General features: G+C 61.9%; 1 protein-coding gene across 1 annotated transcript in view; it reads right to left on the bottom strand.

The window, feature by feature from the left end:
• The window catches only part of CACNA1E (calcium voltage-gated channel subunit alpha1 E), a 179,051-nt gene that overhangs the window by 144,831 nt on the left and 21,037 nt on the right, over nt 1-13,183 (bottom strand). Inside the window, 1 exon segment of the mRNA XM_056108143.1 lies at nt 5,291-5,559. Within this exon segment, the coding sequence (XP_055964118.1) occupies nt 5,291-5,559 (269 nt within the window).

Here is a 13,183-nt window from a genome sequence, read left to right as displayed (position 1 = left end):
CCATGGGGTGCCGCCCTCCCCCCGCAATTGTTATAATTGAATTTTTTTTCCAAGGGCCAGAGATAGCACAGCAGGGAGGGCGTTGGCCTGGCATGTGGCCAACCCGGGTTCGATCCCCGGCATCCCCTAGGATCCCCCGAGCACCTCCAGGAGTGAGTCCTGAGTGCAGAGCCGGGAGTCAGCCCTGAGCATTGCTGGGTGGGACCCAAAAAGGAAAGAAAAAAAAAACCAAGCCGGCCAGGAGGGCATAGAAGGGCAGGTGCTTGCCTCGTACGCTGCGGACCCGGGGTCGATCCCCGCCACCAACACCCCGAGCTCCACCAGGAGTGATTCCTGAACGCAGAGCCCGGAGGACACCCTGAGCCGCGCTGGGGGTGGCCCCCGCAACCACAAAACCAACCCACCCACCCACCAAAGCAACGGCCAGCGAGGAACAGCGGGCCGGAAGAGAGGCGGTGTTCGCGGGGCCGGCCGCGGCAAGAAGACCTCCTTTCCCTCTCCCGGTGGAAGACAAGTAACCTCTCTTTTCTGAAAAGCCCAGGAAAAGCCCACACAGATAATGAATTATTCACAAAGGCTGAACCTAAAAATGAGAGAGAGAGAGAGAGAGAGAGAGAGAGAGAGAGAGAAATATAGAACCACACAGAGGGGCAGGGAGGGGGGAAGGAACCAGGGCAGAGAGGGAAGGAACGGAGAAATTGGGGTGCCCAGGAGGCAGGGAGGAAAGGGGGGTTCACAGGGCCACGTCCCACCTCGCCTTGGGGCAGAAAGTGCAAGCTAGGGCATGAGGGGGAGAGAGGCAGGGGGTCGTGGACCCCCGAGAAGAGCAACAACGCGGGGAGATTGGAACCCAAGCGGGTCTGGGCTGACGAGCGTTTGGGGTTTTAACACTTTGGGAGAACGAAAATGGAACGAAGGCAGATGTTGCTATAACATAAAATAAAATAAAATAAAATAAAAAACGGGAAAGGGGAGTGGGTGGGTTGCAGAGTTCAGGGGGGTGGAGAAGACACTTCTGGTTTCGACCCCCGCCGCTCCAAGGAGAGAAGAAACTGAGGATGAGGCCAAGAACGCGGGGAGTCTGGGTTTTACGGGAACTGCAGCTAAGGAAGGCTGCTGGGGTCCTCCTCTTCCTCCTCCTCCTCCTCTTCTTCCTCCTCCTCTTCCTCCCACTCCTCCTCCTCCTCCTCCTCCTCCTCTAATTCACAGCGACCTGGGCTGCGGCATTCAGAAAGCCGTTGCGGAAGGGCGAGCGGGTGGGACATGACACCCTATCACCTCCGAGATATTTTCGTCTCTCTCAAATGCCTCCCCTCCAGCCTGCTTTCCAGGAGGGCCTGGCGGGCCTGCGGGCCCCTTGGTGTCCCCACCAGACAACCCCACCCCCTGGGCGCGTGCGCGGAGCAAGGACGGAGGCCAAACAGGAACCGGAGCATCATAGCGCCGGACCCGCAGTCCCCAAGCTGGGCACCTGCCTGTCCCGTTGGCTTTATCTGCGTTCCGCAGCCAGGGTTTGGGTCAACATCACTGTCACCCAGCCCGAAACCCCCGCCCGTGTGTCCCCGGGAGGACCATGGAGAATCCCCCGCCTCAGGAAGGCAGGAGGGCCCCGGGTGAGGATTTGGGGGACCCCCTGCTTCACCGTGAACAGCCAGAAATACTTGGGGGGCCACCCAGAAAGCCCTCCCCCCAAAAAAGATCTCAACAATTCTCCTCCAGAGATCAGAGCACTGTGGGAAATGGGGGGAATCTCTGGAAAGTGGATTAGGGGATGGGGGTGCGGCTTCTGCCCCCCCGCATCGGGGATGGGCCCCAACCCCACCAGCCTTGCAAACAGGAAGGGGGACCCCTGAGGGCCCCAGAACCTGGGACGGACCAGCCCAGACCATAGGAAACATTCCTGAACAGCAAGTGCCCCCCTGGAAGGCTTTTGAGGGGCCCTTCAGATGAGCAAGGGAGAAAAAGAGGAATTGGAGACGTACAGATCGCCTCCGAAATTAAATTAGCATTTTCCAAAAGGTTACAGGGCCCACTGCCGCCCGGAGCCCAGCAGGAGAACGCAATCTCTCTCTCCTCGCTGTCTCTCTCTGTCTCTCTCTCCCTTTCTCTCTCTCTCTCTCGCTGTCTCTTCTTTCTCTCTCTTTCTCTCTCTGATTCTGAATCTCTGTCTCTGTCTCTCTCTGAATCTCTCTCTGAATCTCTCTGTCTCTGTCTCTGTCTCTCTCTCTCTCTCTCTCTCTCTCTCTCTCTCTCTCTCTCTGCAGATGACGCTTGCAAGAAGGAAAGATAAAACGAAACACGGCGCCTTCAGAGCGAGCTGCCAACCCACTGACACCCCCGCCAGCCCCACCGAACCCGGGCTGTGTCGGGCATCCGTTCCAGAAAGATCCAGATCTTTCCCATGAAGAACCGGGTGAGGCCGGTCACCCACCCGCACCCACAGATCACAGGCGTCTCCGAGGATGTGTCAGTGCCCGGGTTGGACCAAAAGGTCCAACGTGACGGCGGGACACAGCCAGCAAAGATGCCCAGGACTCAAGAGGCGGCAGGCCCACAGAGCCGCCCGTTTCCCTTCAAGGCCGGGTCTCACGTGCTTCGGGCTGAGCGGGGCGACCCAAACTTCCGTCCAAAACCATCCTAAAGAAGGAAGGCCTCACCGAGTCTGGAGAAGGACCCAGAAATCTGAATTCTTTTTTTTTCTTTACTTTTTGGGTCCCACCCGGCGATGCTCAGGGCTGACTCCCGGTTCTGCACTCAGGAATCACTCCTGGCGGTGCTCGGGGGACCCTATGGGATGCTGGGGATCGAACCCAGGTCGGCCGCGTGCAAGGCCAACGTCCTCTCCTGCTGTGCTATTGCTCCAGCCTCTGGAGGAGTCTAAATTCTTAACTAGCCCCCAGCCCCTTCCATGCCTCTAAAAATGCCCGGAGCTCCCCCGGGGGGAACTGGGACACCCCCTTCTCCTGGGCCGCATGCAAAGTCCTCTCCTTAATCACCACGGCCTGGCGCTAAGAGCTGGTACCAGGAAGCCGGACACGTAGGAACTCAATGAACCCACCAGGGAACTCCAGCCCGCGCACGGATCAAGGGAAGCAGATAATTGTTCAAGGTTACAGCGCAGCCCCTAGGACTTGAACCCGGACGGCGCAGCCCCCCCACCCCAAGCCCGCCTGATCACCCATCCCTGGCACCTCGCAGGGTGGCACCCTAAAGAAGGAGGTGGAAGATGAATCTGGGTGCACTGGAGGTTTGGGGGGGTAGGGAAGACAGTTGTGGGGGAACCGGATCCTCCCTGGGGGAGGGGGTTACCAGTGGGGGAAACAAGCATGAATCGATTGATTATTGGACAAAGGCAGGGGAGAGTAGGGGAGGAGAGGGGAGGGGAGGGGAAGGGAGGGGAGGGGGCGTGAGCTTGGCACCAGCTGGGCCTGGCATCTCTGCCCATCTCTGCCCTGCGTGAAGCGCTGCAGAAGCTTCCCGGAACTCGGGGAGGGGGCGGCGGGGGGGCGGAAGGGGCCACAGCTGCCCGGAGGGGTGCAGGGGGGATGGGGGCGCCCCTCCCCCAACCCGTGCTGGCCCCGGACAAGAAAAGGGGCGCTGGCAACCGGGACCCGGGGAGCAGCGGAAACGCGAACGCGAGCGGAGGCGGCCACGTGGTGCGCGAAACGTGTTCAGGGGGCCCGGGGCTGGGTGGCCGGAAGTGCCAGGGAGGAAGGGGGGGGGGTCCCGGTTTGGAAAGGGGGAGGGGGTGGAGGGACCCCTCGGCGGCCGCCCGGGATGTTGGCAGGCGCTCTGTAGCGGGCAGGGCGGCGCCGGCACGCCACGCTCCGGAGCGGAGCGCGGGGTGCAGCCGGGGTGCGGAGCCCCCGCAGCCCTTGGGGGGTGGGGTGGGACCCGCCCCTGGAGGGTCGGGGGCGGCCGAGGGCGGGGCCGGCAGCTGCGCGCGCGCGCGCTCGCCGCACCCGCGCGCGCGCACACAATGAGCCTCGCTGCGCGCGCGCGCGCGCGTCCGGACTGCGGGGCGTGGAGCCGCCCTCGGACCCGCGCCCCCTCCCCAGCAGACGCTCCGACTCACGCACTGCAGCGCCCCCCACCCCTCGGCGGGGGGCAATGGGGAGAGGGAAGGCGGGGAGACGCGGCGGGGGAGGCCGCGCGCCGCCGAGCCGAGCACGGTCCCCGCTTCCAAGGAGCCAACCAACCGCCGCCAGGCGGGAGGCGACGGGCAGGCAGGACCCCGGGGTGGGGTGCCGGGGGGATTGGGGGGCCTCCAGCTGCCTGGCCGCGGCACACCTGGAGCGTGGGAGCCCCGCAGGTGCAGCACCCCACCCCCCACCCCCCTCTCCACCTGCCCGCCGCTTCGCCACCGCGCGACACCCCCGTCCCTCAAGCTCTGCTAACCAGCCTGGGTTCTTGGCAAGCAGCAGTAGCCGGCGTGGAGCGCACCCCACGGGGCCTCAGGGGGGGTGGGGAAGTGGGGTGCAGCCCTGGGCACAGCCACTAACTCTCCCCGGTGGCAGCCCAGGGCACATGGGGGACCCAGCGCACAGGTGAACTCAGGGGACCCCTTCCATCTGCATCCAGGGCAGCCCAGCGCCAGAAAAAAAAAAAACCCACCCCGAGTCCCCAACACACATGCGTGCCCAGGGCCCTGCAGAGCCCCTCTGCCAGGCAGGGAGGCACGGCGGGAAGACCCCCCCTACACACATACACACACACACACACTCCCAGGCGCCCGAACTTAAACGTGCCCCCCATCCCCGCCGAGAGTTGGCCGTTATCCTGTCCTGGGGGGGGGGGGGGCTGGGTCCGAGGCATCTCCTCCTCCTCCTCCTCCTCCTCCTCCCGGAGCATCCCTGGATGCTCATGGACCACTCAGCCCGGAGCATCCCTGGATCCTCATGGACCACTCAGCCCGGAGCATCCCTGGATGTTCATGGACCACTCAACCCCCGCCGGGAGCCTGAACTTCGCCCCGGGCAGCTCTGCGGGGGTGAGACCGCCACCGCCGCCACCGCCGTCAGGACGCAGCGTGCAGAGGGCTCATGGGGGGTTGCACCTGCTGTCCCCAAGGGTCACCACGCACGGGGTGGGGGTGGGGGGCAACCCAGGAGGGTCCACGGAAAAGACGCACGATGCAAAGTCTTACCTGGGGATGGGGGGAGGACCCCGGTTCGGTGCCTGGTGGCAAGCGCTTGGCCAAATGGGGCCCGGGGGGATCCGGGGGGTCGCGGGGCCCTCGTTCGGCGCCCCGGGGGGCTTCCCCCCCACGAGCCGGGCCAGGAAGGATATGGCCAATCGGTGAGCTTGCGGGCGTATTTTCGCACGATGTTCTCCTCGGCGAGGATGAAGAGGGAGCGGTTGACGGTGAAGCAGTTCTGCCGGACCGGGATGGGGTTGTACAGGGCCATAGTCCGCGCGCGCTGCGCCTTGGTCTGCTTGTAGGCGGCCGCCGAACCCGCGGCCGGCACCGGGGTCCCCGGCCGGTTCCGGCTCTGGTCCGAGTCGCCCGAGCCCGAGCCGGGCCTGGCCACCACCGCCGCCTCCCCGAAGCGAGCCATCCTGCAAAGTTGGAAGGAGACCGAGGCTGCCCGGGGGGTGCCCGCGCCGCCTCCGAGCTGTTGAATCTAAAAGCCTAAAAGCGCGGCGCACGGAGCCCCATGCCTCGGAATGGGGGGAAGGAGAATTCAACAAAAAAAAAAAAAGGAAGAGAGAAAAAAGGAAGCCAAAAAAAAAAAGAATAGAGAAAAGATCTTGGGGGGTGCTGGGGGCAGGGCGCTCCCAGGCGGTGCCTCTCCCCCCACCCCTGCAAATGCCAATGAGGGGCGGCGTTCGGAGCGCGCTGGGGGCGGGGGGGCGTCGGCGCGGCGCTCCCGCCCCGCTAGGTAACAGTTTGGTGATTTATCGGGGGGATGGGGGGAAGGAGCACAAAAGAACTTTAAAGGAAAGAAAAGCGGGGAATAAAAAAACAATAATGAAAAAATATAGGGTGGGCCAGGCTCGGGTTGGGGTGACGCGCGCGCGCGCGCGGGCGCGCGGGGGTCTCCGAGCTGCGGCGCCCGGCGCGGGGGCGGGGTGGGGGGTCGCGGGCCGCCCCCCACCCCCCAGGCCGCCTCCGCCTCCGCCCGCCCGCGCCCCGCGAACAGGTTGCAGCCGCGGCCCCCGCCGCCGCGACCCCCCGGCGCGACCCCCGGGGAGGGAGCGCAGGCCCGGCCCGGCGAGCGGCGGGCGAGCGAGCGAGGCAGGGGCGCGGCGCGGCGGGGCGGGGATGGGTGGGATGGGATGGAAGGCGCTGGAAGGGCCCGGCCGGCCGCTGCAGCCGCGGGGGGCCCCCTCCCGCGGGGAGACGCCGCCCCCCGAGCGGCCGCGGGGCCGGGCCGGGCGCGGAGGCGGGCGCAGGCGGGGCGCGGGGCGCGGGGCGCGCAGGCGCACGCGGGGCCTGCCGGGGGCGCCCCTCGGACCCCGCCCCGGGGGGCTTCCGCGCGCCCGGCGCGGCCCCCCTCCCCGGGGCTGTCGGGGCACCGCGGGGAAGGGGCCCCTCCGCGGGGAAGTTTTGCGAGGAATCCTGCACGCGCACAGACACGCAAAGACACACACGCACACGGACACACACATACACACCCTTCACTTTGCCCCCAGCCCACCAAAACCGCGCCTGAGGGGGCCCAGCCTGTGCCTGGCAGCGACCCCCGCCTTTCCCCATAGCCTGCCCGAGGCTCCTTCCCCCGCCCCGCACAACTCACACACACACACACACACACACACATTCCAACACACACAGACACTCCAATACACACTCCTCTCCAACACACAGACACTCACACAGATGCTCCCAGACACACACACTCCTCTCCAGTACACACACTCCAACGCACAGACACATGCAACACACTTCAACACACAGACACTTCAGCACACACAGACATTCCAATACACACACAGATACGCACAAAACACACTCCAGCACAACACAACACTCACTCCAACATACACAGACACTCCAATATACACACTCCTCTCCAACACACAGATACAAACACAAAACACATTCCAACACACACAACACCCATTTCAACACACAGACACTCCAATACACACACTCCTCCCCAACACACAGACACACACAACACACACTCCAACACACAAGGACACTCCAACACAGACACCCCAACACACACACTCCTCTCCAACACACACAGACATTCCAATACACCCATACAACACACTCAAACACACAGACACACACTCCTCTCCAACACACACATACAGAACACTCCTCTCCACCAACACACACACACACACACTTAGACACACACCCTCTCCACCAACACACACACACCAACTTCTCCCTGTCAACACACATGCGCGCGCACACACGCACACACAGACGGGGGCAGGTGGCAGCGTGTCTGTGTGTGATGCAGCCGTGGGAAGGAATGACAGCTGAGTGACACTGGGATTCATGCATGGAGTCAGGGGACTCGGGCGCCCACAGGCTGTGAAGGCACCGTGTGTGCGTGCGTGTGTGTGTGAGGGGTGAGGGTGAGCATGAGGGAGTGTGGGGGAGATGTGTGGAGGGGGCGTGTGAGTGTGTTGTAAGGGACAGTGTGAGGACCGCAGGGGAAAGTGCGGGGGCGTGAGGAGTGCGGAGGGGTGAGGGGTGTGTGGTTGCGGAAGTGCGTATGAATGTGTAAGAATTTGTGAAGACTGGAGGGGGCGTTGAGGGTGTGTGTGTGCATTAGGGTGTGAGAACTTGTAGGTGGGGTGTGTGTGGTTGAGGGCGTGCGAACAAAGGTGTGAGAATGTGTGTGTGAGGGAGTGTGGGAGCAGGGTGGTTGAGGAATTCTGTGTGTCTCTGAAGGAAGGCCTGTGGGAGGGAGAGTGTGGGTGTGGGTGTGGGTGTGTGTCGGTGGACTCTGTGGTATGTGTGTCTGTGGTGTGTGTCTGTGGAGTGCGTCTGTGGTGTGTGTGTCTGTGGGATGTGTCTGTGGGGTGTATGTCTGTAGTGTGTGTGTCTGTGGGATGTGTGCATGTCTGTGGGGTGTGTGTACTGTCTGTGGGGTATCTGTGGGGTGTGTGTTTGTGGGAAGTGTGTGTCTGTGAGGTGTGTGTGTGTCTGTGGGGTGTGTGTGTACTATCTGGTTGTGTGTGTGTACAGTCATGTGTGTGCTATCTGTGGGGGGTGCTGTCTGTGTGTGTGCCTGTGGTGTGTGTCTGTGGTGTGTGTGTGCTGTCTGTGTGTCTGTGATGTGTATGTGTCGTGGTGTGTGTGTCCGTGGTGTGTGTGTCTGTAGTGTGTGTGTGTGCTGTCTGTGGGGTGTGTGTATGTGTGTACTGTCTGTGGTGTGTGTCTGTGGTATGTGTCCATGATGTGTGTGTCCATGGTGTGTGTGTCCATGGTGTGTGTGTCCACAGTATGTGTGTCTATGTGTGTGTGTCCGTAGTGTGTGTGTGTGCTCTCTGTGGGCGCGTGAGCTGTGGTGCGTGTGTGTCCGTGTGCGTGGTGCAGGTCTGGGCCATGGGTGCATGGCGCCCCGTGTCTCCCAAGGACGGTGACTTCATCTCTCCCACTTGGCACCTTTTCCGCCTCCTCCCACACGCCCAGGGACGGTGGCACCAGGGACCGGAAGCCCCATCGGCCGGCGACTCCAGACCCGCGTGGTCTGCGGGCGGCCTGGGTACCACATCGGCCCACCCTGGCCCTGGGGTCGAGACTGGACACCTCTGAGGCCGGGGGCAGGAGACGCCGGGCCCACGGCCGGTGCAGTTCCGAAAGTTGATGGCCGCTAGCTGGCCCCTGCAGCCACTGGGCCCTGGCCTGTGCTGTGGGGACGTCCGGCAGGACCCCCATCCTCCTGGAGCCGGGGACACCCCGAGCCAGCAGAGCCCCTCGGGGGTGTGGGTGCCTGTGGGCCTTCCTGCCCCCTGGAGCCGGGCTGGACACCAGGACCGGATGCAGAGCCAGACTCTCACGGTCCCCCTGCACCGCTGACCACGGCTGTCACAGCTCCGGAGAGGGCCCGAGGCCCCGGTGCCCAGCCACGCCAGCGTCTCCCTGCCGGGGGGGCTACGGCATTAAGGGCCGAATTAGCCATTTGTGCGAGCTGCGAGTTGAATCATTTGCAGTTACATAAGCCTCACTCGAGCCCACAGGACACACCGATTCGTCTCCTGCAGCCTGTGCAGGGGAAATAAAAATAAAACAAAAGAAAAAACACGCGCGGCCCCCTGAAAGTCCCCCTGCGGGAACGGACAGGAAGCTCCGCCCCCCACCCGCCACTGCCCCCTGGCCACTGCTGCCCCCGCCCCCCGGAATCGGAACCTCGGAGGCCCACCAGGGCTGGCCCACCGCAGTGGGTCGGGGCATGAGAGCAGGACCTGGGATCTGACGGGCCCTGGCCCCTCCGTGCCTCAGTGGACCGTGAATTCCCAGTGCTCAGGGGCCAGGAGCACCAGGCGGTGGGAATACCGGACCGAGGGCTTCCGGGTACACTCGCCCTGTGGCCCAGTGATGGTGGGGCCAAGCTAGGCCCTGTCGGCTTGTGACAGCCCCCCCATGCACATAAGCACACACACACACATGCATGTACACACATGCGTGCACACACTCATGCACGCATGCACACACAACCACACAGATGCACACGTGACACGCAGGCACACACAAGCACACACACATGCACACTCATGCACACACATGCATGCACACACGCAAGCATGCATGGAACCACACACATGCATGTGTGCGCACACGCATGCATACACACACATGCACACACAACATGCAGGCACACACATAGCCACCACACACGCACATACATGCGTGCACGCACGCACACACGCATGCACACACCCACAAACATAAGTGTGCACACACACGCGCGCACACCCATGCACACACAACTTGCACGCACACACACAACCACACACGCACACAACATGCAGGCACACACACAAGCACACACGCACATACATGCATGCATGCACACACAGGCACACGCACATGCACACATCCACGCACCTATGCAAAAACACAAACACACGCATGCACACACGCGCGCGCACACACACCCATGCACACACAACATGCACACACACATGCAACCACACATTCACACAACATGCAGGCACACACACAACCACACACGCACATATATGTGCGCGCTCACACCCACGCGCACACACACAAACACATGCATGCACATACACACACATGCGCGCGCGCACACACGCACACATACACACACACACACACAAAACGCAGGATCCTTAGGGAAAACTGAGGCCTGGTCAGAGCTATGACGCTCGGCCGAGGAGACCCCCCGGCCACGCTCCTTCCTCCCGCTGCCCGCAGTCCACTGCCCGCCTGAGAGGCCACGGCGGAAGTGTGGACATCAGCGCCTGGTCCCACTGGTGGCCCGGAAGGTTCCACACAAACTTTCCTGCCCGGAGCCCGTTTTCCTGCTGTCACGGCGCCATCTACTGGGCACTGTGGGTACTGCGGCGCCCGAGCGCTGAATGGGGGACTCCAAGGTCCCTCTTGTCCCAAACCCCGACTCTCAGCACAGTGCGACCCTTTGACTGCTGGTCCCTGCAAACCGCGGGCCAGGCACAGGCGCGAGACACGCCATTAACACACACGCGTGCGTGCATGATGCAGCCACAGGACACACCACACACACCCACACTCACACACACACACACACACACACGCACACGCACACACACCTCATCCAGGAGTTAAGCTCGTGCCCACTGCCGGCGTGGCCAGGCTGCCGTCTCGACCCCCTCGCGCCCCCCACGCGGCCCCGCAGGGCTGTCCGGGAGCAGGGGCACCCACCACTCTCCTCTCTGGCCCCCACCTGTCCGCAGCTGCTCACACCCGTAAGCCTCCCCATGAGAGAACTGGAGCGATAGCCCAGTGTGGAGGGCATTGGCCTGGCACGCGGCCGACCCGGGTTCGATCCCCGGCATCCCATAGGGTCTCCCAATCACCTCCAGGAGTGATCCCTGAGTGCAGAGCCAGGAGTCAGCCCTGAGCATCGCTGGGTAGGACCCAAAAAGCAGGGGGAAAAAAAGGAAAAGAAAACTAAACCATTGCCCACAGTCTGAATTGGTCTTTCTCTGTCTGTCTCTTGTCTCTCTGTCTCTGTCTCTGTCTCTCTCTTTCCCCTCTACAAAGCAAGCAGGCCTGGCGCCCCTCTGCCCCGCGGGAAGGGTTCCACACAGACCCACACAGAACTGCCTTCAACACAAAGGTACACGTCCGAGTCGGCCCCAGTCCCTCATTCCGCCAAGCATCCAACCACGCCAGGAGCCTTCAGACACGGGCTGACACGGTACTAACACGACTGCTCCAACGGGGCACCTGCAGCATTCCGGGAAGGGCCAGAATCACCCCCAAGGACGCCTTTAGGAAACTGAAACGTGGAGACGCAGACCTCCATCAGGAGAGAGTTTCTGAAACGGCCGCGCGGCGACTTGTGACAAGGCACTACCATGGACGGACGGACGGATGGACGGGTGAAAGGGGGCATGTGCACGTACACACACACACACACACACACACACACACACAAGCTTAACCCTTTCCCTTCAAGCTGTGCTCCATTCTCCACGTGGTGCCCCCATCACTTGGGCCCATCATCCTGCCAAGCGACCCTCCCCTCCCCTCCCCTCCCCGACATCACAGTGCCCGTCCCTGGTCTACAACCTGCAAACTGCGTCTTGGGCTTCACCCCATCCCCCGCCCCCGCCGCCTCTGCACCCGACAGGTCTAGATTTCATGCAGTCAGTCCATTTCAGGACGACGGGAAAAAAAAAACAGAAAGAAATGGGCAAGTGCCAGCCATAGGATTAAACGTGTTCACCGTTGTGGGCGCTGCCCGCTGAGCTGCAGACGCCCCCATGCAAACCCTCTCACTTGCCAGCACCCACCATGGAGCGGGTGTGCCATGATAATCTCTGTGGTACGCTCCGGGCACGCCAGGAGTCAGCCCTGAGCACTGCCGAAGGGATCCACAAATACCTGCTCCCCCAAAAAAGGATGAGCCAAAAAAGACGATAAATAAAAGAAAAGGGGTACAGGAAGAAGCATCACATGCACACGGGCACAGACACACACACAAACATGCACATACATGTACACACAGCGCGATAGCACAGTGGGGAGGGCGTTTGCCTGGCACGCGGCCAACCCGGGTTTGATTCCCGGCATCCCATAGGGTCCCCTGAGCACCGCCAGGAGTGATTCCTGAGTGCAGAGCCAGGAGGAACCCCTGTGCATTGCCGGGTGTGACCCAAAAAGCAAAAAAAAAAAAAAAAAAACCAAAAAAACAAAAACATACGGGGGTGGGTGGGGTGATGTGATAGTTTAAAGCAATGTAGGTGACTTTATGGGCTGGAGCGATAGCACGGCGGTAGGGCATTTGCCTTGCACGCAGCCAATATGGCCAACCTGGGTTCGATTCCTCTGCCCCTCTCCGAGAGCCCGGCAAGCTACCGAGAGGATCTCGCCCGCACAGCAAAGCCTGGCAAGCTCCCCATGACGTATTCGATATGCCAGACACAGTAACAACAGGTCTCACGATGGAGACGTTACTGGGCCCGCTCGAGCAAATCGATGAACAACGGGAGGACAGTGACAGGTGACTTTATAACCAGGGAAGTGGAAGGGATTTTTTTAAACTTATAGCACAGCGGTAGGGCGTTTGCCTTGCGCGCAGCCAGCCCAGCCGAGCCGGGTTCGATTCCTCCGCCCCTCTTGGACAGCCTGGCAAGCTACAGAGAGTATTCAATATGCCAAACACAGTAACAAGAAGTCTCACAGTGGAGACGTGACTGGGCCTGCTCGAGCAAGTCGATGAACAATGGGAAGAGAGTGTTTTGTTTTGTTTGTTTGTATTTATTTTGGAGGGGGCTCACACCCGGAGATGCTCAGGGTTGACTCCTGGCTCTGCACTCAAGAATCACTCCTGGTGGTGCTCAGGGAGTGGGGGAGGGGGACCCTAGGGGATGCCGGGGATCGAACCCAGGTTGGCTGCATGCAAGGCAAACGCCCTCCCTGCTGTTCTATCACTCCAGCCCCCTTTCCTCTTTATTATTATTATTGCTTTGTTGTTGTTGTTATATGGCTTTTAGGGTCACACTCGGCAATGCTCAGGGCTGACTCCCGGCTCTACGCTCA

The sequence above is a fragment of the Sorex fumeus genome, unplaced genomic scaffold (genome assembly GCF_029834395.1).
Source record: "Sorex fumeus unplaced genomic scaffold, SorFum_2.1 ptg000195l, whole genome shotgun sequence".
Classification (NCBI taxonomy): Eukaryota; Metazoa; Chordata; class Mammalia; order Eulipotyphla; family Soricidae; genus Sorex; species Sorex fumeus.
This window is presented reverse-complemented; position numbering and strand designations above follow the sequence as displayed.